The sequence below is a fragment of the Perca flavescens genome, chromosome 11 (assembly GCF_004354835.1).
Source record: "Perca flavescens isolate YP-PL-M2 chromosome 11, PFLA_1.0, whole genome shotgun sequence".
In the NCBI taxonomy this organism is placed as follows: Eukaryota; Metazoa; Chordata; class Actinopteri; order Perciformes; family Percidae; genus Perca; species Perca flavescens.
In genome coordinates this window covers 27,083,660-27,108,797 of record NC_041341.1, presented here as the reverse complement: position 1 = coordinate 27,108,797, position 25,138 = coordinate 27,083,660, and the positions used below count along the sequence as shown (strand labels likewise).

The 25,138-nt window shown below is 39.4% G+C and overlaps 3 protein-coding genes across 3 annotated transcripts in view; all 3 read right to left on the bottom strand.

Moving 5' to 3' along the window:
- Nucleotides 1-534: 534 nt before the first annotated feature.
- tex30 (testis expressed 30) lies at nucleotides 535-2,850 on the bottom strand. The gene is made up of 5 exons (XM_028591589.1): nucleotides 2,612-2,850; nucleotides 2,084-2,320; nucleotides 1,919-1,970; nucleotides 1,229-1,443; nucleotides 535-779 (listed from the first exon to the last, which is right to left on the bottom strand). The coding sequence occupies exons 1-5, from the start codon at nucleotides 2,714-2,716 to the stop codon at nucleotides 618-620; spliced, it is 771 nt and encodes a 256-aa protein (XP_028447390.1). The 5' UTR covers nucleotides 2,717-2,850; the 3' UTR covers nucleotides 535-617.
- Nucleotides 2,851-3,959: 1,109 nt separating this feature from the next.
- poglut2 (protein O-glucosyltransferase 2) lies at nucleotides 3,960-12,878 on the bottom strand. The gene is made up of 10 exons (XM_028591588.1): nucleotides 12,264-12,878; nucleotides 11,041-11,246; nucleotides 10,692-10,897; nucleotides 9,688-9,765; nucleotides 8,964-9,136; nucleotides 6,895-7,132; nucleotides 6,097-6,306; nucleotides 5,159-5,248; nucleotides 4,880-4,984; nucleotides 3,960-4,113 (listed from the first exon to the last, which is right to left on the bottom strand). The coding sequence occupies exons 1-10, from the start codon at nucleotides 12,461-12,463 to the stop codon at nucleotides 4,096-4,098; spliced, it is 1,524 nt and encodes a 507-aa protein (XP_028447389.1). The 5' UTR covers nucleotides 12,464-12,878; the 3' UTR covers nucleotides 3,960-4,095.
- A 1,138-nt stretch (nucleotides 12,879-14,016) lies between these two features.
- stxbp5l (syntaxin binding protein 5L) overlaps nucleotides 14,017-25,138 on the bottom strand; it is a 147,623-nt gene continuing 136,501 nt past the window's right edge. The window contains exons 22-27 of the mRNA XM_028591114.1: nucleotides 23,236-23,487; nucleotides 19,348-19,711; nucleotides 18,759-18,924; nucleotides 17,870-17,981; nucleotides 17,441-17,661; nucleotides 14,017-16,858 (exon numbers count right to left, since the gene is read on the bottom strand). Coding sequence (XP_028446915.1) covers nucleotides 16,817-16,858; nucleotides 17,441-17,661; nucleotides 17,870-17,981; nucleotides 18,759-18,924; nucleotides 19,348-19,711; nucleotides 23,236-23,487 — 1,157 coding nt within the window. The 3' untranslated portion in view covers nucleotides 14,017-16,816. The remainder of the gene's footprint in view (nucleotides 16,859-17,440; nucleotides 17,662-17,869; nucleotides 17,982-18,758; nucleotides 18,925-19,347; nucleotides 19,712-23,235; nucleotides 23,488-25,138) is intronic.

Sequence of the window (25,138 nt, the reverse complement as noted above, 5' to 3'; positions counted from 1 at the left end):
CTCGGTGGTGTTGTGTGGCAGTGCTTTTCCATACTTCACACACACTTAGACGCCTGGGGTGCATATTACATCGAATTTGACACACGTTTGCGTCACCATATGCACGCAGATTTCCCCCGCCCAAAACGCTCGTCTAAACGCGGAATAAAAAGTGATAACGCAGCGCCACTTTTGCTTTTCTCTTCAGATGGTTTACATCTAAACATAGCCTAAGTCACCTGTAAACTGTAAGGAAACAAATACACTCATTCTTACAAAATTAGAGGAAAGCCTTTACTTGGCATGGCAGAAATGTGTAGGCCTCCAGTACAATCAGACTCAATCTAAATCAATGTAAAGTACCACAGTATCATTAATGTGAGATTTTGTGCACAATCAGAGTTTCTGGCTGGGGTGGTGTGGGTGACCAGCAAAACAGGCTTTATGTTAACAGAGCTAAACACTTATTTTCGTAGACATTAACAATGTGTTTTTGATTGCACTGGATCATTTCTGTATGTAATTTCTGATTAAAAAAAGACAAAACAACTTGGCCACATTGTGTAAAAATATATATCCTTTATTCAACTAGTAGAAAGAACATGATATAAATAAAACATCTGATAACATAAATTAATCTATTCCCCCTGTTTACTCATCCAGGTGATGACATGTAAATTCACTTCATCCAACACAGAATCCTCCGACCTTCCCTTCACTGTCAGTCCATGGTTGCCTCCTTTTAGCCAGAAAACCTCAACTTGACCTTTCATTTCTTTTATCATCCCTTCAAAAAGGACCTGAGCAAAGACAGAAAGCAAAAAGCAAAATCACTACTGGGGAAAATGTCAGGTCATAAAAAAACAGACATTGCACAGGCTGGTACAATGATAATTAAATTGAATAGTTAGAATACAGCACATGTAACATGGCAGGACATGGTCCATATTTATTATACTAAATAGTAGAGGACTGGACTATACAATCACAACAATACAAGTTCTGTATCACAGAGAGAAAATTAGAATATACATGAAAGACTGTATAAACACGTACAATTCATGACTGAGATAAAGAAGTAAATGTATTACTGAATGAGGCAAACTAGTAGCATTGACAACTTACTGAGACAAAGTAGAACAAAGATAAGTAACTTAACGCACGTACACATGTATATACAAAATGAAAATCCTAAAACTGTATGACATGGCCATCAAAACAGGATAAAGAGCCACCCATCCGTCCTCACCTTGTCACACATGTTGTCCTCAGTGCCTGACACACACAGCACAGGCGTGTCTTCAGGTAGCCCCCTGAGATCTTCACTCCGTTGCCGATGGGCGTGCGTCTGTCCTGGTGGGTGCAGGGGGAAAGACAGGCAGATGACACCTTGCACTGCATCCTGTGATTCATCACTCAGCTGCCTGGCTAAAGCTGCGGCAGCACGACATCCCATTGACCTGCCTGTGGACGATTTTCAAGACAAGATATCATACTCAGTGATTGCTGTATTCCATGTTGTAGGCTTTAATAATGCACACTATTGACAATTCTGGCAAGACCTGGAAATGTTTATGGGCAGATTCATTTACCAATACTGAAAATTATAATTCTATTGTTATCCAATGTGCATGTACTTTTCAGACGTTTACCATTATGAGTCATTTTTAATATTTCTACTGTTGTACTGTTTATTTAACTTCCCACAACTTGGGAGCCTGCATGTTCTTATCATATCTTATCCTATTATGATCTATCGCTAGTTGTTTTTAACTAGTGCAGTATCTGCTGGAATTGTAATGCAAACGTATGCACACAGAAAAAAAAACACTCACTCCACAGTATTTACATTGTAAATTTTACAAAATACATGGTCTAGAGACTAAATGGAACACGTTTACATATTATGTGCTAAAGTAAGCCTTATATTGCTGCTTACCTCCAACAATTATGTGCTTTACGGTAAACTTCTGTAGAGATTTCAAGTAGTCCTAGGGGTAAAGCACAAGTGTGTACAGCATCTTACTGATTCTAAATCTGTAGTAGCACAGAGATAATAAAATAGTGACTGCTATTTTTGAATGAATGGCTGTATAACGCTTACCCACACAGCACGGTAAGCCTTCACTCTATAACCCAAGTTTAAACCTTTGCATGTGAAACGGAGACAAAGGAAGCCATGTGCAGCTAAGGCATGCGCCAGAGAAACCAGATGTTTGAAGTTCATGTCTCCGCCAGCCCCATGTGTGAGAACGACTGCAGTGTGGACATCTGTTACTGAAGCAGGGAAACACAAGGCAGCATCCAGACACTTTGTCCCAAATGGCACCTTCACCGTGACCTGAAAGCCAGTGTACAGTCAGTGAACACTATCTCTCTTACAGTTCACATCATGCAGGGTATAAACAACTGTGGGAATGGATTCAGTCTTTTGTGTAAATAACAGATATAAAACAGCACCACTAATCAACGTAATCAGTTAAAAGTAACGTAACAGCTTAAGTTGTTAGGTTATAACGAGCTAGCTTACGTTAGCTGCGTCTACGTACGTGTACTCATAGAACTTGACTTTTACATCCAGTAACGTTTACTAGCGTACTTATTTTTGCAGTTGCAAATGTTAGATATTTACCTCGTCAAACGTTTCCATTACAAGCCTTTTTTTTTTGTCAATGATTACAAGAGGTTTTCTTCTCTGAAATCCGTAGAGTGGGACCTGGCTACAGGTGACTGACATCTAATGTTCAGGAGGGATCATTACAGCTTTACTCAAGCTACCACACGTCAGCAATATAAACATTTGGCACAGATGATTTTCTTTTAGAGGGGTCAGCTGTACAGAACAGCTACCTTGGAGCTGGCAGGGGTTGTTTATCTTGCTCTAGGACGCCTCAGCACATCAGATGTTTGTTGACAAATGCAGATTGAACATGCAGAATTAAGGTTAGAGACCCCATGCCTGAATGCTTGAATGTGTGATGTCACAGGATGGGAACCCCACAACACCCTGTTCAACAGCACTTTGAAGTGGCTGTTGGAGTGGGGTTGTGTGTGTGTGTGTGTGTGTGCGCGTGTGTGTGAGAGAGAGTGCATTAAACCAGAGATCTTCAACAGGGGGTCTGGGACCCTTAGGGGGTCCTCAGAGTTACCGCAGAGGGGCCACCAAAATAACGTAGTTTTTTTCAAAAAGTAAAATGTCTTAACATGAATTCAACATATTACTAGCAAATATAAATCAGCCTATTTGTGGCAAAAAAAACACCCACTCATGATAGGATTACTGGCCTATAGGTAAGGTAGTCACTAAGATAGCCACCCACAGATCCTGTTCAACTTAAGGATTTACTCTGCCATTAACATTAAAACATGATTTATAAAATCATGGGTACAATTACTTTAGTAGCTTAGTATTTTATGCGCTAAAAAAAAAAAGGTACATATAAAAGGCTTTAGGATGCCCTAAATGTTATTGTAGACCCAGATTAATATGCAACTTAATTTTACACGATTATATGCAGGGTCCCTGTTCCGTCTCTCTTTCAGTTAAGGGTTCCTTGGCTTAAAAAACGTTGAAGACCCCTGCATTAAATTGACTGTTAAATGAAAACACATAACTATAACAAAATTGGTTCTTGCACTCCACTGTTGTGTTCCGTCCCATCACTGGCAGGTGTGTGTGTGTGTGTGTGTGTGTGTGTGTGTGTGTGTGTGTGTGTGTGTGTGTGTGTGTAATGATTGGGTCATGTGTAAATGTGTGGATATTACGGGAGGAATGTTTGACTGCTGCAGTACTATTTAATGTCTATTGTTTATTTTAATTTATTATTTTATAACATTACATTATATACATGCGGGCTAATGCACTTTTTAGGTTTAGTTTAACCCTTAATGGATGGGTTGGCTGTAAAAGTGAATTGCTCCTTTGGGGACTAATACAAATCTGAATCTGAATTAAACAACAGTAGAAAAAAGAACATTCATTTTAAACATACAAAAAGAAAGATATTTATTTTAAAAATGAGATGTGATATCCATATCATAGTCATTCAAATAATTAACACTCTTTGGCAGTACATCAGACATGAAGGATTGCTCTGAAACTGGATGGCAGGTCAATCAAAGTTCATCCTTTGCCTGAAAAACAAACAAAAAGATTTATGTTGCATATGACAACAATATGCAGGTGACATCACATCATTCCCATCATAGCAGAGGTTGAATCGGTCAGCGTAATTGAAAACACCAGTGTGGGTGTGCATTATTTTTAATATATTAGTCTAATATTTTGTTTAACAAGGTGCAGTGGCACATTACATACACCAGAGGGAGCCACACTCCGTAAATTGGAATAGTCTGTCTTGAGGTACCAAAGTTAAAAAACTGTATTTTTTTCCCCAATTACTATTACCAATGAAAAGCTTAAACCCAGCAATGTATTTGCCACAGTTAGAAGCTATACTAGTTTATCATGCCAGAATAATTGCAGATGTAGTTCTGTCAATATCTTTCCAAATTTATTACAGCTTCTACTTTGCCTTTGAGTTCTACCTCTTTAAGAATTAGGCAAACCTTAGTTGCACTACATCCATGTTAAACAGTTTAAATGGACGTCACTTGGAATATTCACCTAGTGCATGGTATACAATGATGTACTGTATAGTGTTCGGCAAGGCAGCACGTTTTCGGAGTTGTCTAAAGTGTATCTTTGCAAACAATGCAAGCTTGTGATGTAGGAAAGTAGAGCAAATCTACAAAAGAACACCAAGCAGGAGCTTTTAGCGTCTGGTTTGGACTCTACTGGTGGTGTTATTGTGGTTTCTGGTGTAATGCTGTAAGCTCGGGTGAGGTGAAACAATACAAAGTCACTCTGATGCAAAGGAAACTTAACGGTGTGCCTTACCCTCGTCCTGTGGCAGGAACATGGGAACAGGTCATCACTGGGCTGCTCTACAAGCTCCATGCCTTCACGAATCTTGGGCTCTGTGACCTGGAGTTTGGCATACTCCTGTAAGAAGAACATTGAACTTAGAGGCAGTGAAGGACATCCTGATTACACAGATGCAATTACAACACATGTCTGCATCATGTGAAACCATTTCATCCAGTCACATAAATAAGTGCCTACAGTGCCTCAGGACCCCGACCCCAGTGTGAGTGACTGCAACTGTAGAAATCTTACCTGAAAAAGTTTGTAGTAGTAACAGAATATGCTGTTCCCCATAAGATAATTGCGGGCAAACTGCTGACCGGCCAGTGCAATTTTCAGTGCCTGAAAGACAGCAAAAATCTATTTTTTTTTTTTTAAATGACACCAACACAGATACGAGAAAATATACTCCATTCTGACGAAATGTTACAAAGTCATCTATATTTACTTTAAAAAGGTCCAATGTGTAGGAATTTCTCCCATCTAGTGTTGAGATCATATATCGCATTCAACTCTCTCGTGCCACGCAGTTCAAAGTACGTATTACAGCTACGGTAGCCCTTCAGCGTCTCTTTCGATCCCCTTTTCCTTAATCAGGTCTTTCAATCTTTGGAAGGCAGCTCCAGCTCCTTTTTTTTTTTATGATGACGCCGGTCTCTTGCTCTTTTTAATATCCTTTTTCTTTTTTTCTGGGCAAAGAAGAATACTCCTGTTCCTGATGTTTAGATTTTGAATACGTGTGGTCCTCCATCTTTCCTTCTTCAAACTTGCCGGGGCCGGGAAGCGACGATACCCATTAGCAGCATTAGCAGAACATGTGAGTTTATCATGTAACAACGAAAATGCAAAAGGCGGAGCAGTATGTCCTGTATGTCCCTTAACGGCTAATGTATTTCAAGATGGCGCATGAATATGGAGCGTCTACCCCAGTTCATGCGAATGCAAATGTAAAATTTCAAGCCAAAAGGAATACTTGGAATTGATGGTGGTGGTAAATATTCATAAAAAAGGACAAGTTTGTGAACGGGAAACACAGTTTTTGATAATGAACAACTAAAAACATTACACATTGGACCTTTAAAGAGGCCAATAAATGAGCACAAAGAATCCACTGGATAGAATTACACCACATGTCATAGCATTTACTGCCAAACGTAATGGGCAATGCCAATAATCAATATCATCATCACCTCTTCATCGTGGTCCCAAGCCCACTGGATCTTTTCCAGCAGGTCTCCAAGGTCCGACCGGATTGGGATGTAGTGCTCCCACGGCCGAAGCTCATTGTAGAAATGCTCGTAGTAGCCCGAATCTTGCTTTAGGACCACACTGTCTCCTGCTAGTAGGTAGGGCAGTCGATACGCTGCCACAGTGCCGTCAATGTTTATTTGGTACTTGTACTGGTGGTGGACATGAAATGGAAATAAAAAAAATAAGTGACTTTTTCTAAAAATCAACTTCTGACCTGCTTAGTAATGCCAGCTAGAATAAATGAGAACAGTTAAGGACTAAGTCATATTTAACAACATAATGGAGTAAGTCTTGGCACACTATCAGGCACATCAAGTTATAGCTAATGTGTCATGTTACACAGCAGACAGAGCTAAATCCCATTAGGGATGTCTTTTTTTGGCAACGTAGATAATGTAAATAGGTCCAGTATTCCCTGGCCCTTGAGCACTTTTTGTCTCATCTCCTGAGAAAAATATCTGGGTCTGTATTTTCCTTACCAGACACTAGTTACTTAGGCTCTCTGATCTTTTGTGCTAAGCAAATTGGGTACACTCAGCTTGTCTGAGCTTGTTTGCTGAAAATGCCTTCCGGAGGTTGTACAACGATTAGCTAAAAGCTGCAAAGCCAGTTAAGTTGTTAATTTTTACTGGGTCAGGTAGCACTAGCATCTCCTTACCATTCCGTGATATTACTTGTTTCACAGTTATTCAAAAATATCACTTAATGAAACCAGCCATACTGATGAGCACTCTCACCTTGAAAAAGTCAAAGAAAGAAACATGTTTGACCAGAGGCCCATAGAGGCTCTCATCATGTTTGAAGAAGAAGAAGTTGGTGAAGGCAGCATCTATCATGTTGGGGTGAGCCCTGGAAAGCTTGACCAGCTCTAGACGTTCCTGACGACTGTCGCGGCCCCTCCAGAAGGCTGTGGAATTCTTCTCTTGCCACGGTGGCCCTGTGTTGGCCTGCACTGACATCATGTCCAGACTTACTCTGTTCATTGGATTGGAAGTTATTCATCTCAGCATCGGTCAAAGTTATAGACTTGTATGGTATGTAGATAATGACAAGCAGAATCATAAAGAAGACCTTAAGACAGTAATAAGAACCTTACTGTCATGTAAATAATGTCATATTATTTTACCCATGTAATGGATTGACTTCATACTGTCTGCTTTACCTCAGTGCCTATTAACTATTTGCACCCTGATACACATATTGCTTTCTCTTCATGAAAAACTGCTTCACCAGTTCATTGTTGCAGTAAATAGTATGGACCTTTTTCACAGCAGACATGTTGACTTGACTTTTGTCATAGCAGGAAAAGCACAGCTGAAAATGATAACCTTAAAGATGACTCAATTCTATAAAGTGTCCCAGTAAGCTTTTTCAGTGAGTCAGCATGCACAATACCAGGGCCTCTCCTAAGTGGAATGCATCCACCATTAATGGTTTGGAATACACCTGTGCTTTTCCTACTATGACAGGTCAACGTGTCTGCCGTGAAAAAGGTCTATAGCAGCTACAGATGACAGTGGACACACCTGGTGAGCAAGTATCACTCATTACAAAGTGAGAATTTCTGCAGGGCAAAAAGTCAATGTATGCGTTATATGGAGAGCTGTTGGCTTAGTCTAGATGTAAAATAAAAATTTGCTTGTAAACTTTCTTTTTTTTTGTTGCTGTCACACAAATTGGCTATCATGCACTGCATGCAAATGCATGAAGCAATGCTGAGGATATAATGAGCATCCAGACACAGGTTTATTTTGGTTCCACATGATTCCGTCTGCACTGTGACAGTGCCATGGTGTAGTCCCCACTGCCATCTCCTTGTGGAGGACGAGCATATTGTAAATCAACTTTATGACTACAGGACTGCAATGTGTCCAAGCTGACTACGACTCCTGTCCTCCATTACCCTACAGTCACATTAGCTACAAAAGAGAGCAACATGCACTCGCTTGTGGGCGCTCCTGGGTGTGCCTAGCCTACTCCTGGTTGCTTGGCAACAGTAAACAGAAATTCTCCGGCGCTACCTTCAAGCACGTCTTAAAAGTTACTTCAGAGGTTAAGTCACAAAAACAATGTTTTTGGATTAAAAGTATTTGCATAAAATAGACTTCTTGTATATTTTGGCCCCGCCTTGCTCATGGCAGCGGCGTGCTCGTCGCTCGCAAACGGCCACTCCCATTGAAAATGTATGGTCGCTTTGTCTCTTGTAGCTAATGTGACTGTGGGGTTACGGTACAGATCCACTTGTCTGTGCAACGCTTCTGTCACGTCGCGCTCCACTCTATTCCTATGGGTGACGTCAAGCGACTTCAACGCGCACGCAAAGCATTCCGGGAAGGCTTTGCCAAAAAGCTGTCAAAAAGCTGGCCGATGCCCAGCTTTATGCAAATGAATCCGTTGAACGCGACGCGACTATCCAGTAGAAGTAGAGCACAGAGGTCTGCTCTGATCACTTCTCCCTCCAAATTTCAAAATTCGACAACATTCCCCGCTGGACCCGCCCATAGCTGTAATTGAGGAACGTACAAATGAGGGGAGGCGTCGCGACACCACACGACAGTTGTGTTGCAAAAGTGGATCTGTACCGTTAGGAAGCAAGCTACAAACTTTTCGGAGCCTGCAGGCCTACAGGCAGTGAGTAGTTGATATTAAAAAGATAACATTTTCAGTGTGATTGGTGCTACTAGTTATACAGCAGTGACTCTGTAGACTCTTGTACAGACTTAATAATAGAGCTTACTCTACCAACTACAAATCTTTTACTTTAATCTAAAATTGAATATCATATTTTATGGATGCACGGCCTTACCTTCCCATGGTCTCAAGGACAGACTCAGTCAGGTCATAGGTGGGCATGACAATATCTCTGGTATTGTTGGAGCCACACCAGGAAAAGATAGGATGAATCTTCTCAGTGGGTTTCCTCTTCTCCAATGGCCAGTCACCCAGGTTTACAAAGAACTCTAGATCAGGGAGCTGCACCTGGACGTACAACACAACACTGTAATGAGTAGGGGTGTGCCATATCATATCGTTCACAATAATACCGGGATCGTTTTTTATATACAATATGAAAAATTGAATGTCATAATAATGGCAATATTCCGATCATTTTGCAACTGATTTATATTGTATACAGATTCTGAATCTCACTCTGAGTTACTGTTGTTTACAAACTAAAGAACTGAGATAATTTTTTGTTTGTTTTTACTGAATATTTGAAGGCAAACGGTTAACGTTTATGCTTACAACTATAACGCATACAGTACATATAATATATATACATACACATATATAAGAAAATATTATAACACAATAACAAAACACTGCTGTCTACTCTTGCATGTTCATGAAAATGTTGCACATTCTTGCTTGAAGACCTCGAAAAGATAACTGAAATATGGAAGTGAAAAAAGTAATGTAATCTTCTGTCATGAACTTTTCTAGCTTTTCAAAAGAAAGTGACAAACGTATTAATGGCATGTTAAAGATTCAAATTGTTAAAATGTTTCAGTATCACACAGATACCTTACCTTTCTGGTGAGTGACAGGAGGATGGCATCCATAAAGATTCTGAAACCCACATGCTCTCCAAAAGTTCTAACGTAGACCTAAAGAGAATAAAAAAATAAATAAATTAAATGTATAGCAACATAAAAACATCACAGGAGCGTTCAGGAATAAACTTTTATGCTTAACTGCAAACTCCATCCACTGATGAAGACCGTGAATTGGGATTGTATTGTCAGACTAGTGTTTCCAGGGTCAAGAACAAACTTTCATTCCTATCGAAGGAGTTAATTTAGTTACATATAGAAATGTAGACTGATGTGCTCATTGATAATTTACGACTACTAAAATGTGTCTGGATGCTCAACCTGCCTCCAAACAGAATGCAGAAATTACAATGGGACTGTAAAACACCGACAACTGATACATTACTGGATGTTCCCATCCAATGTCTGTGCCAACAGGGCTTTTGACGTATCACTATTACAGGAACCTGGATTGATGTCCACAGTGGTATTATGAGAAAAAACACCTGTGATAGACTGTTATTACAGGTGTGTCACCTTGCTCCAGGCTCTTCTGGCCCACTTAACATTTTTACATGGCCCTAATTACTATCCAGCCCAAAGAAATACTACCCGGAATTACTATACTGCCCTTTGGTTAGGTGGAATTTGTAAGAGAGACAGGGGAATTTCTGTAAAATGACTTGTGTGTAATGTTACAGTTAGACCAACATATATGTTTTATGTTACAGCAGGCTGATACTGGCTGTTTGCTAAAAACTGAATATTCACCACTGCTCCCTAAATCAGTGTTTTTTTTTAAATCACCCCCCACCCCGACTGTAACCCTAATACATCAGTATTTTTTTGGTATAGTGAGCTGCCATGTCATAAGCTGTGGCATAACTGCATATCTAGCATTTTTAATATGAGGATTTTTTTTTTTTACATTTGCTGTTCATCTTAATGTTTTTTTTTTCCCTTTGGTTTGGTTTTTGTCTGGTGTCATAGGTGTGAGGCACCTTGTTGTCTTGAACAGTGTAGTGGCAGAGGCTTTGTCTCTGTCCAAAGCGTTGTGGGATCTCCTGCGCATTACGATCTGGGTCGACACTAGCATAGAGGGCCAGGTCCCTTTCTATCTGAGGGAAGGACTGAGGACAGTGCATGTCGGCCTCCCACACAGGACCACTGGGCTGGGGACAGTCACAGCCCTCGTGGTAGACTGGACCTGTAGAGGAAAAACACAGACACGTCATGAAGATCCTTTTCTTTCACCTGCCGTAAACATGTGCCATCTTTATCAGGCCAGAAAAACACAAATACAATTTTAAAAACACATTTTTTTTGTTGGAAACTTGGATTGTGTTCTACCTTTAAGAATGAAGGGTGACTTGGCGACTGGCTTGTTCTTGAGCAGAATGTGGATGTGAAGGTCCGTGTAGGTGGCATACATTCTGTAGCGAACCAGGAAGGAGCCATCCTTACGATCCAGGACCTGGATCCAAATCCTGGTGAACTGCTCCACCGGAGACACCATCTTCACTTCAAAGGTGTTCTCACCAGGTGATGTTGTTAAACTGTGAGGGAGAAAACATGGAGAATGTGCTGCTCCTGTTAAAAGAGAGCAGAGCTGGAAGAATACTAGCATGCTGGCACACAAGTGTACCCAACTCTGACTGAAGCGGTGATACTGACTAATTAAAAATTACAAGTTGTACATTAAAAATGTTGCGGATATAATTTCATGGCTTCTTGGTACTGGAATGCTGCTATTGTCTCTCTTGTGTTCCAACAGACAACAATGTCGTTTTTTGTTGTAGGTACGAATGAAAGGGAGAAACTGATCTATCTTGAGATCCAAAGCATGTGTGAAAGTGACACCCACTGGGCTTCATTGGGCCCATGGGGGCTTTTTGATGAGGATTATTGGAGGTTGTCGGATTCCTCCTCCCTGGGGACTCTCACTAGTTTACAATTTCAACATGGTTAAAAATATTTACCATATTGACCTTTTTTGTAGTCATGCTGTCAGCAGGTGCTAATAAAAATACAGTGACATTGTCCTGGGTTATTGTTTCACCAGTGTTTAATTTTGCAACTCAGACATCTAAAAAAGAACCAAACTGACCCAAATATGAGACATTATTTTTTTTTTTTCCTAGAAATTATAATCGGAAAAGTTGGGGGTTGTTACATTTGACTCCATTCATTTTTTGATGAGAAAAATAAACATGTTGGCTTTCAAACTTCTTATGAAAACAAACACTGAAGAAAAGTGTAGGCCTAGAAAAAAAATAAACCTTATTGGGAGCTGCATATTTGCTAATTGGAGAGTTGTTCAGCAATAATAAAGATACCATTGTACTCTTTCTGTAGTTTTAAGAATAGTAATAGACAGTTATACACAAACCACTTATTTACACATATAAACAAGTTACTCAAACGGCCCTTTCCCACTTAACAAAATCCAGAGAAGGATGCTACGTGGAGCATTTGAAAGCATCATTGCTTGCCAACAACATTGTACAGGTTGTTGCGACTGAAAACACGTACTGGCTGCAACAAAGGCAATTTGCAGGCCTTACGTTACTTACTTTCGCCCCGAGCTGTCCACCGCCTGCACGTAGAAGAATCGAGCTGGAAGGACGATGTTTGTCTCGAGTCCAGGTCCCCATACTAAAGTTTTTGCAGCACTGGGTAACGTTACCGAGTCTGCATGAGCCCCCGGGAGTTCACGTCTGAACAGATCCAGACAGAAGAGCAGCAGCAACCACGAAAATAGCCGAAGACACATACCTGTCAAGAGAGTCCACTGGTAGCCCTTACTTTTCTCCCCACAGAGGTTCACTGCCCAAACTTGCCATTGTTTGTTTAAAAATGCCCAAACATCAAAAGAATGAGTGTAACGTAACGTTAAAGCTAGCTAACGTTTTAACTGTTCGCTCCGTTTCCATTTGGAATAATACAACACAGCGGTGGCATTGCTAATATGTGGCTAACATACGCGCATAACTCTGTTGTTTGCTTACAGTGATACGAAAATTACCATTAGCTAACGTAGTTTTAAAATACTTGTACAGTTTATAACTATCTGCAGGGGCGTGATAAGCACGCGCGATGTAGCAATTTGATTGGTCACCAGTCCGCCAAATCTGGGTTTGATTGGCTGAATGAGTAATCAACTCATGAATCTGATTGCACAGAAGTCCGGAAGTTAAAGACTTGCTACTACCTTTATATATGTCAATGCTACCTACTGCCAGAGTGATATGGCTCTGCCTACTACTTGCTGGGCGTGTTCTCTTGGTTCTCTTGGTTCTCTTGCATCAACATATTTTAGCATGGAACTGGATGGAGGGATTTGCTCATAAAAATATTTCACAGAATCAAAACTTGCCACTTTTAGTGTTCCTACAATGTTTTCAGTGGTAAAAATATAATATATCCTTTGCTTAATTAAAAGTAGCAATGGCACACTATAACAATTCTCCATTATAAGTCATGTATTGGAAATGTTAAGTAAATATTATGTAAATGAAGTACTCAATGTAGGAAAACCCCTTTTAGAGTTATACTATTATATCTTATATCATTATTTTTAATTGATTTTAATTATGTTATATACTGTTGTGTAATGTAATTATAGTGTTAGATTAAATGAATTGTTATCTTATGTTTTGTATGTCAGCATCTTAATGTGTAAAGTAACTAGGTATTATAGCTGTAAAATAAATGTAGTTAAGTAAAGAGGTACAATATTTCCCTTTGGATTCTGTGGAGTAGAAGAATAAAGTGGCATTAAGTTGAAATACTCAAGAAAAACTCAAGTAATATACTTGACATTTGTACTGAAGTATAGTAGGCTACTTGAGTAAATGAGTTACATTTCCACTATGTCATGATTTGGCTGAGTGTGGAGTAATTTACAACGGTAATGGATTGAAACGGTCTAAAAAAAAAATTCTGGGCGAACATTACAAACTGCAGTGGATCCAAAATAATCTTGAATGTATATAATATGATATGCAGGAAGATATAATATATTTCTGAGAAATGCACGAAAGATAATTTGCTCACTGTATGCTTCTCATATAAAGCAGGTAAGTTACATTGAAAGGGTAAAACGGACATTTCTTGAAATAATAATAAAACCATGCTGCGCTTTTAGCTTGATGCGAGGAAGCTTCACTTTCTTCATGGGTGCTGCTGCTGCTCATACAAGCTGAGTCACTGAAGAGATGGCCAGATGATCCTCTGTAATTCAGCAGTAAACACCACGTTGTACTTCATATACACAAAACAACAGCAGCCGATGGAGGCTAGTTACAAACCGAGCTCTCAACTGTGTACATCAATCAATGTTTATTTCATTTTGCTTTTGCATCAACATATTTTTCAGTTCTTTTTTTGTCAAGTAATTTCTATTACACTAGTATAATATCAATAAGAACAAAAAGTGGTAGAATCCATTTAAATAAGACAAACTTTGCTGCCATCATTGCGAAAACCAGAGAATTTCTTTTTTTTCAGGATACTACAGTGTGAAGAACTACCAGTGATTTAGACAGAGCCAGAATACCAGATAGAACAGTACCAGCATTAACAGGTACAACATATACAGAGAAAAATATCCCAAGAATGTCTTTATCTTTTATCGTTTTTTTTTTTTGTTTGTTTCACCTTTCTCTCAAGATTGAACTGTACAGTTAATAAAAAACCAAAAACATACAAACAGAAAAACATACTAACAAAACACCCTGTAAGTAGAAGTCAGATATTTTTTTAATTATTTTATTTTGGTTGTTTTTTTTTTTGTTTTTATGTGTGTTTTCTCTGCCATTGAAAAGGACTGCACTGGACACAAATCTCATTGACGGTACAGAGATAGGAGAGAAATTCATTTTTTCACGTTTAAGACACCTAATTGAATCAAATCATGTGTAATTCCTGAAATCTGCGTGGGACTGATTTAGGATGTCAGGCGATTTGGGTTTGGTGAAAACAAATCGGTTTAAAGTAATGCCTCTGCAGCCTGACAGGGAGCAGGCAGAAATGACTAGTCTATGCTAGTAATGCAGATAGATTCACTAGTTGGTTTTTTTTAGGTTTTGAGTGTACGTGTCGCTGTGCATGTTTTATGTGGGAGTGACGTCAACATGATCAAGGCGCAACGCTTTATGTGTGTTAATGCTTGTGTGCATAAAGGCCTGATGTGTGAGAAATGGATATCAATAATCCTGTTTGGTTTTTCAGATCAATTCAAAGTACAGACAAATACACAAGTACAAAATATGCTCCTCAGTTAAGGTTGTTTGCCCGTGTCATGTGGCTACCCATTGACATGTACAACACAATCACAATATGATACACAACCATGTATCATGGAACATCTGTTGTTTTAAACATACAAGAGCCTTCGGTTGAAAGGCCGTCACCATCAAATATAAGACTAGGACAAGAGGATACCATAGTCATCAAGAACAATATTGAACGAAAAAAAGAACATATTTGCCTTCATTTGAAATTGTTGCAAATGTATTACACATGTACATAGTTTCGTCACTGACTCACATCGGAACATCACTGAAAAAAAAAATACTGTTACTTCTCCTGAACCTTTTACTGATAAACGACTCACAAGGGAGTTGGTAGCAATTAAGTGGATGTGATTCCAACTCCTCTTTGTACTGCCGCCACAAAGACATTGACAATCATTTAAAATTATTGTTTGTGATTATGGAAAGAGAACTGCTCAGGTTCAATCCTGAACACACATGAACCGCAACTTCTAAAAGACTGAGGCTGAGAGATGGGAGGGTGTCATTCATGTTTGATTGCTTTTGGAAGAGAAAGAGTCCAGTTGTTTTAACATCTGTGGCACTCTCTCTCTCTCTCTCTCTCACAAACAAACACACACACAACCTAATGGCTCACTAAACTCGTACAGAGGAAAAAACACCCTTGTATTTTTCTTTTCATAAAGAAAACTGACTTATTTGACTTTGATAAATGCCCTCTATGGCCAACTCCCAGTACTATGTCTCATCTGTTCTGATCAAACAGAAAACATATGACTACCACATATTAGCTCTTGGTTAGTTTACAGTGAGTGGATTCACTCATCTTGTTTTTTATGGCACGTGAATAGTATATAGGTTCATACTACAGCTATAAACACACTGTGTCCAGAATACACGGTTAAGTCTTCCAGCCTTAGAATACGTCTCACACCAATCTGTTCCTTATTTTCATACAACTGTAGTTGGGGAGTGAGATATTTCTCATCATTATTTAATGCTTTTGTAAGTAGTAGCAGCAGCCGCCGCCGAAAAGTGAAATTAGTGTGATTAGACTGTGCAGAGGTAAGTGTAAATACTACGGATTCGTGTTTGCACTGTGCAGCCCAGAGTAATTGGTAAGAACATAGTTTCAGCATTATTTTAAGTGTGTGTAGAGAAAGCTAAGTATGTGCATCTATATTGTAGCATTTAATATTTGCTGAGACTAAGAATAAAAATGTTAAATAAATCAAAAATTTAAATAAAGAAAAGAAGGGAAAGGAACACAAGTTTTGGCTTAATAGCAATGCAGGTATACATTTCCCTTTATAGATATATATATAGCTTTTTGTCAATATTTCAAAAAATATAAAGTTTTTCATAGTTTCTGTTGTTGGCTTACATCATTAAATAAAACTTTTTTTATTTTTGTATCTCCTGTTAAAGTAGCATGCTGCTTTTTAATATGGCAGTTGGATATTTGTAATAGTCATCCATGTTTGTTTCATGCATTTCTGGTTGGTTTCTTAACTTTTGAGTATCTACACAGAGAGGTCCAGAAAACCCAACACCCCACACCATATACACACTCACAGACAGACATGTTGGATATTTCCAGTTCCATCTTCAGTCCTCCAAATGCCGCCATTCACCATTCTCTTGCTGTCCTCATCACTACATGTCTAGACAAGGAACTAACACCGGCTCGTCCTTTAACAACGTGACAGTGCTGTAGCCAGTCCAGAAGCCGTGAAGACAAAGTCACTCTTGAGTCTTTCTTTCATTGCTCTTATTTGTAGAGTGAAAGTCCCTGTCCCGGCATAACTCTCCCAGCAGTCCAAGGGCAGCCTCAGCTCTCTTTCCTGCTATTACAACTGGTACCACTTCTTGTCCTTGCACTTTAGCATCACCTGCGAAGAGATGAGGTCACATATAGTTGATGGTGAGAAATAAGTTGTCACTGCTTCATTTCCTTCGGAGTACCATTATTATTACAAAGTTTGCTTTACAGCTGTTGTATGTAGAATTTTTAAACACCAGTATTTAGCATTTTAAATAAATGACATCATGTTGGAGAATTGGCGCCACCACGATGTCCTGTTTAGGGATGAGAAGAGTCAGCACAAATATGTGATTATTTACATTACTGTATGTTGTTATGAAAATTGGGAATGGGGTGAGAACAATGGAGCTCATTTTCTTTTTTGCATAATTAATGAGCTATTTCATCTATATAACAGCTATATTGTAACTTCCTATTTCTTTAAAAGATATTTTTACATTAATTCTCCAAAGCTAACAAGTACAAAATTCATGGAGTTTCTTCTATTTCAGTTTACCATATCATCATTTTCATTTTATTTCTGTTAACAGAAAGACATTTTTTTAAACTTAGATTACAAAAGATTGAATTTGATTATCTACGGGGTTTTTTTTGTTTTGTTGTTGTGTGTAACTTTGTATTCATGCATTTTTAATAATCTTGTTTTTACCTCATGAGCGTGTTTTGAGAAAGTTTCTGCACTGGTCATCATTAGGGCGGTTCGCTCCTCCAGCTCCCCCAGCCTTTGGCCTCTCTCATCCAGAGCAATGCGGGCCCGTGCCAGATCCCCCACCACTCCGGAAGCTGCCACCTTCATGCCCTCCATCCCCGCCTGCCCAGGGATGTGCTGGGCCAGACTCCGAGAACCCTTCCCAGCTGCTGCCTCACCAACTGTCAACAATATCATAAGATTATAAGAATAACATTCTGGGTTACTATTCTGGTTATGAGGGATTTTTATCCCTTTGCTAGTCGTACAGTTCCTTCTAGATCTTGATGTATTAATTACATGTGACATTTGTTAGGTGAATTAGTACAAACTAGAATGAAACTCTTCATACAGAGAAAAAAGGAGAAAAGAGAAGAAAAAAAAACGCACAGAGCTCCTCTCTGTCGAAGTTATGAGAATTTCCTCCAAAGAAGCCCTTTAGAAAGCCTCTGTTCTGGGCTTCTGGTGTTTCTATTGGTGTAAACAGCTCCCCCAGCATTTCCTGAAATGATTGAAAATGAAGAAAAAAACTTCTTAGCAATGAATTAAAACAATTATTTCCAACTCTGCACCAGCAACATATTGCTGATATTTGTTGATCATACGCCGGTCATCCTTGGTAGGGTGGGGTCAAAGTTTTCTTCACTTTCTCTTCCCTTTATCACCTTTAGTGACAGATGTTCCTCAATGACTTGGGAGAACCTGACCATAATCTGAGTAACTGCTGTTGCCTGTAGGTGGCACTATGGCAGCATCATGTTAAAAACTCCACTGAGGTCTGTTATCATTAGTGAGTGTACGGTGATGGCTCCTAAGAACAAACAAGTCTATGAATGTAAATATGCCAATGTTTAAAAAAACCTATGGACGCATGCACACATGCACACACACACACACACACACACACACACACACACACACACACACACACACACAGTAAAACTATATCCACCCAGTCAACCCAGTGGAAGTCAGACCACACATGGCAAGTGTGACCTTTCACTTCAATGGCCTCTGTCAGCTCTGGGCTTTACCAAGGTTGGGAGTAATGTCACTGGTTTATCACCTAACTGCACCAATACTTTTCTGAACTAAAATCTGAGATGACAATGTCAATCTTAATGTGCACATCATACATGTTGCAGATTTTGCATGTCACAACGAGAGATGGATAAAGAGACTAATATACAGTATATGTAAAATATAAGATAGATAGATAGATAGATAGATAGATAGATAGATAGATAGATAGATAGATAGAGATAGCTGCAGTGCTGACCTGCAGGTTGTCACACATCTCCTGGCTGTATGTAATTCTCTGGATCTCTGTCGGGGAGCTGAGATATAATGCCTGCCCCCCGTGGGTGAAGCAAAAGGTTCTTGCAATGCGCATGTCTGCAAGAGGCAGGTAATTGACATCCAAGAGTGGTCTTAGACTTGGCAAACTGCAGGCAAAGTGAGAAATATACAAGACAGAGTTAAACACCAGGAACACCCGTATCAGAATAACTGTACTCTGCAAAGTAAACCAAATCACACACATCAGAAGCAAATTTGGGCAATACAGCAAGAAAATCCACAAGAAAATCGTATCTCTGGATTGTTCATTACAATATTTTGTCCATCTTTGGAACACTGCCTTTCATCTTATCATGTAGCTCTTACAATTATAAATAAAAATAATTCTTAAATGTACAAATCACATTAAAGAGATATCTATAACATAGGGCAAAGGTACGACCAATTAGCATCCAACCAGGCAGAAAGGAGTTATTCACACATAAACAATGAGTTTTTCTGCATTGAAAACATTCTTGCATGTGGCAGGAGGTAGTCTCGGGTAAACGGAGGAGTACTTGAGGTTATACCTGAGTGTCATGACGTGCCCGTTAGCACAGAAGCAGGCCAGGCACACACTGTTGCACACAGATACCACGTCGGCTCTCAGTACAAAGGATGACTCAGTGATGTTGTGGACAAAGAGGCAAGACTGCGAGGGCATCAAGAATACTTTGGCTTGCTTCTCGGAGCACACCACCGCCAGATGTCCCTCTCCGCAGGTGTCCTGGGAGGATGATGGTGAAATGTGGACCAGCTTGCGACTCCGCATTCGGTCAGGGTCCTCATGGGCGTTGAGGTCCCGCCAAACCTCGTAGGGGCTCTGAATGAGCGCTCCCATGCAGTCCAGGAAGCTAATGCGCAACACGGAGCCCTTCAGCATCAGGACTGTGCCTGGGAGTTATTGGGTAGAGTCAACAGAGGGAAGAGGGAAGGCATGAAGTCTAAATGTAGTCTGAACTACAATTTCCAAAGCCACGGCACATTACCATGTGACAAGATGGTCCTAAATGCAAAAGAAAATGGTCAAATCAAAATAAATACCAGCATCTGCACACCTATCTCCATTAAGCATTTGTTATCTAAGCTTTTGGTGTAACAAAGCATGACACACATGACGAATAATAAAGAGTTTAATTTCATTCTCATCAATCCTGAAGATTTGATGTTGTAAAACAATCCTTAAAGGTTCAAAATATTCATTTAGGAGCCTAGAATAACCGTTTATCTACTGTTTGCAAACAAGTAATCCAACCCATACATTCACTGTTATCAACATTTACTGCATAACATACAATCCACAGGAGCACTTTGGAAACACACTCAACAATACCTGCCTTCCTGTTCACCAATCTTTCCTTGGAACTGAATCCGTGACCTTCCAGTAATAAGCTTTCTTCTTGTGCATTTAGTCTCAAGAGAACAACTGCTGCTTGAATTTTTGGGTCTATTCATGTTTTAACTGTGAGTGAGAGACCTTTTCTTCACACAGCAGGGTTTCTGGACTGTTAACACAAGTTTGAGTGGCTTAGTTTTGTTTAGTCAAAGTGCAAACACAAAGGGGGTTTCAAAAAAATCAGTACAGAAGGAATTTAAATGCAAAACCATGCATGACAAATGCCCTTTAAAGTTCTCCATGACAACAAATTTCACTCTAATTGAAAGAAAATATTGTTTTAGTAGCCTTTAAGTATGACTGAGACAAGGGGAGAGTTGAGCTTTTGAACGCTGCTCACACACTGCACTTAATTTCTGGGTAAATTGCCTGCTCTTATTTTAAAAGCCTTGCATTGCAGCAACATTTCACATATGTCTGAGTGGGTAATTTGTGTCAAACACACAAGTGGAGTTGAGATGAAAGCTAATGCTTTTGTACTTAGATCAGTGTCCTGAGGCTTTTCAAGTGAGTGTACCCTATATCATTATTTGTGAAATTATATATAAATTGTGTATATATATATATATATATATATATATATATATATACACACTACCGGTCAAAAGTTTGGGGTCACTTAGAAATTTCCATTCCAGACAGAATACCAGCAGAGATCAGTTGCATTGTTTTTTTTAATCAGGGCAGCAGTTTTCAGATTACATTATATGCTTACATAATTGCAAAATGGTTCTCGACTGTTGTAGACAGAAGTGGCTGAAGAAATGCTTGAAATTCCATGCTTTTTGGTCTAAACGTCATACCCAAATTAAAAGTGGTACAGCTCCCATATACTTTGACACTTAGGGGTGTGCCTGATATCATTGGAAAGGAAACACTCAAGTTGTGTCAGGGTGATTCTAGGCCTTACTGACACAGAGTTACAGAGGCTAGAATGGAGATTTTTTATTTCTGTCCAAGTTATAAATCTGTAAAATTATTAAAATACACTGCTGTAAACACATCTGACAGGTGACAGACAACACAGCATTAGCCACGTCTCAGCTTACTACAGAAAAAAATTCAGAAGCTAAAAGACTCAAAAATGGATTTTATATGAATTCTTTTCTACAAATATGTCTGTGCGTTTTTTTTTATTTCTATTTGAAAAGTGCAAATAAAAAAGCCAAAAAACTACAAAATACAACACTTCTCAAATACACAAACAAACCCACATCAATCACCTTTCCAATGATATCAGGCACACCCCTGAGTGTCAAAGTATATGGGAGCTGTACCACTTTTAATTTGGGTATGACGTTTAGACCAAAAAGCATGAATTTCAAGTGTTTCTTCAGCCACTTCTTTCTACAACAGTCGAGAACCCTTTTGCAATTATGTAAGCAAATAATGTAATCTGAAAACTGCTGCCCTGATTAAAAAAAACAATACAACTGATCTCAGCAGGTATTGTGTCTGAAATGGAGTGGAATGGAAATTTCTAAGTGACCCCAAACTTTTGACCGGTAGTGTATATATATATATATATATATATATATATATATATATATATATACACAATATATTTATATATTTAAAAAAGGAGCACCTTGTTCACTTGTATTTGTCTGTTCTGTATGTTCAAAAATATAAAACAATAAAAAGTTGATCTAAAAAAAATTAAAATTAAATGATTTATTAAAAATTTAATAACAATAACTTATAACAATAACTTATTTCACTAGTAAATTCCTATTAAACGACAAAAACAACCACTGGATGGGAAAAGGGTATTTTACAATAACTTTGAATGCAGCACGAGGCTGGCGAGGCGAGTTTCAAGTAAATGCAACATCTCTGTTGTTTTCCAGACAACGGGTCTTGGCTTTGGTAAGCCCATTGTACAGTACATGCTCAGCAAGGAACACCCAACAGACACAGACAGTTAGCAACTAGCTGGTGAACATAGTGGAGACCAAAATCAGACAAACAGAAGAAGACTTAAGACTGAATATTGTCTTGTCTGCATTTGTCAGGTAGTTAGAAACATACAGTATATGCTCCAAACGAGCAACTGTTTGCTATCAACTGCATAAGGTGATAATATGACAACATTGTGTCTTGATTTAGTCCCTGATAACATCATTTAGCCTTTTGTCTTGGTTGTACCTAATATAACAAATTAAGTCTAAAGCCTATTGAACCTTAGCCGTATGCAAAGTAATTAAAGATATGTCTAACAAATAACATAGTTTATCATTTTGAGTTGGGCCAGCAGTTTAGAGAGCCTCCATTATAATCCAATATATTGTATTCCGCTTCATGACAAATGGTTAAAGAGGCACATTGAGAACATACAGTACAGTCCCTTTAGTCTATTTTCATCAAGCACATTCAAACATTGAAAGCCCACATTTGGCTATTTATCTGTCATGTGGAGCATACAACCTTTCATCACAGCTTCAAACCCACGGGTATGAAGAGAAATTCAACAAAAGGATGGACTCCAAATTGAAAATGCACCATTGAATAGGTTTATGGCGTGATTTGTATCATATATAGATTTTATTTGGTGGTTCTTAATGTCTTCCTTCTCAAGTTTTGACTCGTGTCTTTGTCTTGATTTTTTTGCTGACAAGGCTAACCGCAGTATTAAGTCCTTCAATAAATCAATTATTGGTATTTTGCGATGTATGATTTTCTATTAGAACAATTCTGATCTATCACAACTTATGTGTTACTATTCAAGTAGGCCATTATTTCCGTCTGTTATAATAATATTGTACTCATTCATCTTATTACTATATTACTATATATTACTATAGTACTATTGTACTCAGTATTGCTGAGATCTGAGAATATTGCTGCAACTAAGTAACAAGCCCAAAGTTTAGCCAGATTATTTAAAGCACTTTATTTGGTGGTAAAACCAAAAGTCAGCCTGCCGGAAATGCTGGTAATAATCTGTGTTTGTGCAGGAAATTGTGCGTACAATTATAGCTAAGGTGACTAAGTGATGAAACCCTGTTTCAGTGCGACTTACCGCTGGGGCCGATGGTCACAGGTTCCTCCATCCTCTCCTCGTGATCGGTGGGAATGGACATTGGGATGAGCAGGACCACGCCTAAGCTGGTGCCCACCCACAGACATGGGGTGGGCAGGGTGTCACTCTTGCGCGCATAGGACTCTCCGAACTGCAGTGTTGTGATAGCCTCTTTGGTGTCGCGATCGATGCTGGACACACTGGAACTGCGTGAACGGCTGAAGGAGTTTTCACGACTCTCTGTTGCAGCAGCTGCCAAACACAGAAGCATGGACAAGATCCAAGAGGGGAGAGACATGAAGTGACGGCATGAGCGAAAGAAAAGAAGGAAGAGAATAGCACAGGGTGGGAAAAGAAGAAAGAAAGGTGGTATGAGAGGACAAGCCGTTAAAGAGAAAAAAAGGACATAGTAAGGAGGAGAGTGATAAGGAGCGCGGGTGACAAATATTCTAGAGGTCACATATGGTTTGTCTGCTGATACTATGTAATGGAAAACACTGGAACACAGGAAAATGCCTCCGAAAAGATGTGATACACTGAGAAGCAAAGTGATTTTTCATTATAAAGAGACAACTTGACAAACATATTTGTACACAAAACCCTGCACGCACACACACATACTTCTCTCTTTGTTTATTGAAAATGCACAGATTTTTACGCACTGACAAGATTCCATTCAGCAGCCTGGTGAAACACTCAAATACACAGACCCAACACACACAGACCCAACACACACAGACCCAACACACACACACACACACACACACACACACACCCAACACACACACACACACACACACACACACACACACACACACACACACACACACACACACACACACACACACACACACACACACACACACACACACACACACACACACACACACACACACACACACACCAGAATGCACACACATACACACACGGCAGCTGCACCAAGTTCAAAAACTCCTTTAAGTGAGTGCTACCCATTCAAGTCCTACATTGGGTACTTAAAGCCTCCATCATAAAAGTATTTCTGTATTGCTGCATTTCTGAATTATTCAGAGATCGGCAATGTGCAGTACTGCATGCCCAACCTAAAGTTACACAGAGTGCAGACTTTATGTAACAACAACTACAGATGGGTGCAAAGCATGGAGTACATGTCAGGCTAAAATCAAAACGGTTTTGACAGATGTTCTATGTTTGCGATTTTCAGGTGCATTTTAAGGCATTATGAGAACCAAAATATGTACAGGCTTAACAAAAAACATCAACTATTTATGGGGGGCTTGGGGGATATAGACTGTACTGTATGTTGCCTGCAAACCATACACTATGTACTCGCCTCCACTTTGGGACAAGAGCAAGCACTTTAAGGCATGTTTTAGACGAAACAGGGCCACAGGACGGACTGACATACTGACTGACGGACGGACGGACGGACGTATAATAATCAGCAGGACAGCAGTTGATGGGTTTGTGGCCGAAGCCCCCTTACCTCTCTCACTCCAGCAGTAGGGGGCAGTGGTGTGGTGCTCGTCGTGGGAGTACATAGCGACTCCGTGTAACTGGTGAAGCATTGCCCTCCTGGATGCATAACCTATTCGTCCCCCACAACATGAACGCCATTTAACAAACCACACCCCGCCATGACCCAAAGAATCACACACGCACACACAGCCGCCCAGCCAAAAAACAGACAAGACGGACAGATAAACAGCAGTACCAGAGAATGATGGAAAGAGAAAGAGAGAAAGATGCAACTGAGTGTGAAGAGATTGTTTCAAATATATACAGTGTGTGAATGCAAAAGAAGCCACTTTTCTATGTTTCTGGTGGCCACACAACCTCTACTCGCTTATCCATCTTCACTTTAAACCTTTTTTTCAGCACCATCTGCTCAACTAAACCCTGT

Excerpts from the sequence above, each read along its gene's own strand:
- tex30 (XM_028591589.1), bottom strand. The coding sequence starts at position 2,716 with ATGTCAGTCACCTGTAGCCAGGTCCCACTCTACGGATTTCAGAGAAGA. Across the intron at positions 2,321-2,611 it reads TAATGGAAACGTTTGACGAG|GTCACGGTGAAGGTGCCATT; the intron begins GTAAATATCTAA and ends ACTGGCTTTCAG. Across the intron at positions 780-1,228 it reads AGGACAACATGTGTGACAAG|GTCCTTTTTGAAGGGATGAT; the intron begins GTGAGGACGGAT and ends GTCTTTGCTCAG.
- poglut2 (XM_028591588.1), bottom strand. The coding sequence starts at position 12,463 with ATGTGTCTTCGGCTATTTTCGTGGTTGCTGCTGCTCTTCTGTCTGGAT. Across the intron at positions 11,247-12,263 it reads GTGGACAGCTCGGGGCGAAA|TTTAACAACATCACCTGGTG; the intron begins GTAAGTAACGTA and ends TCTCCCTCACAG. Across the intron at positions 9,137-9,687 it reads TCCTGTCACTCACCAGAAAG|GTGCAGCTCCCTGATCTAGA; the intron begins GTAAGGTATCTG and ends TTGTACGTCCAG.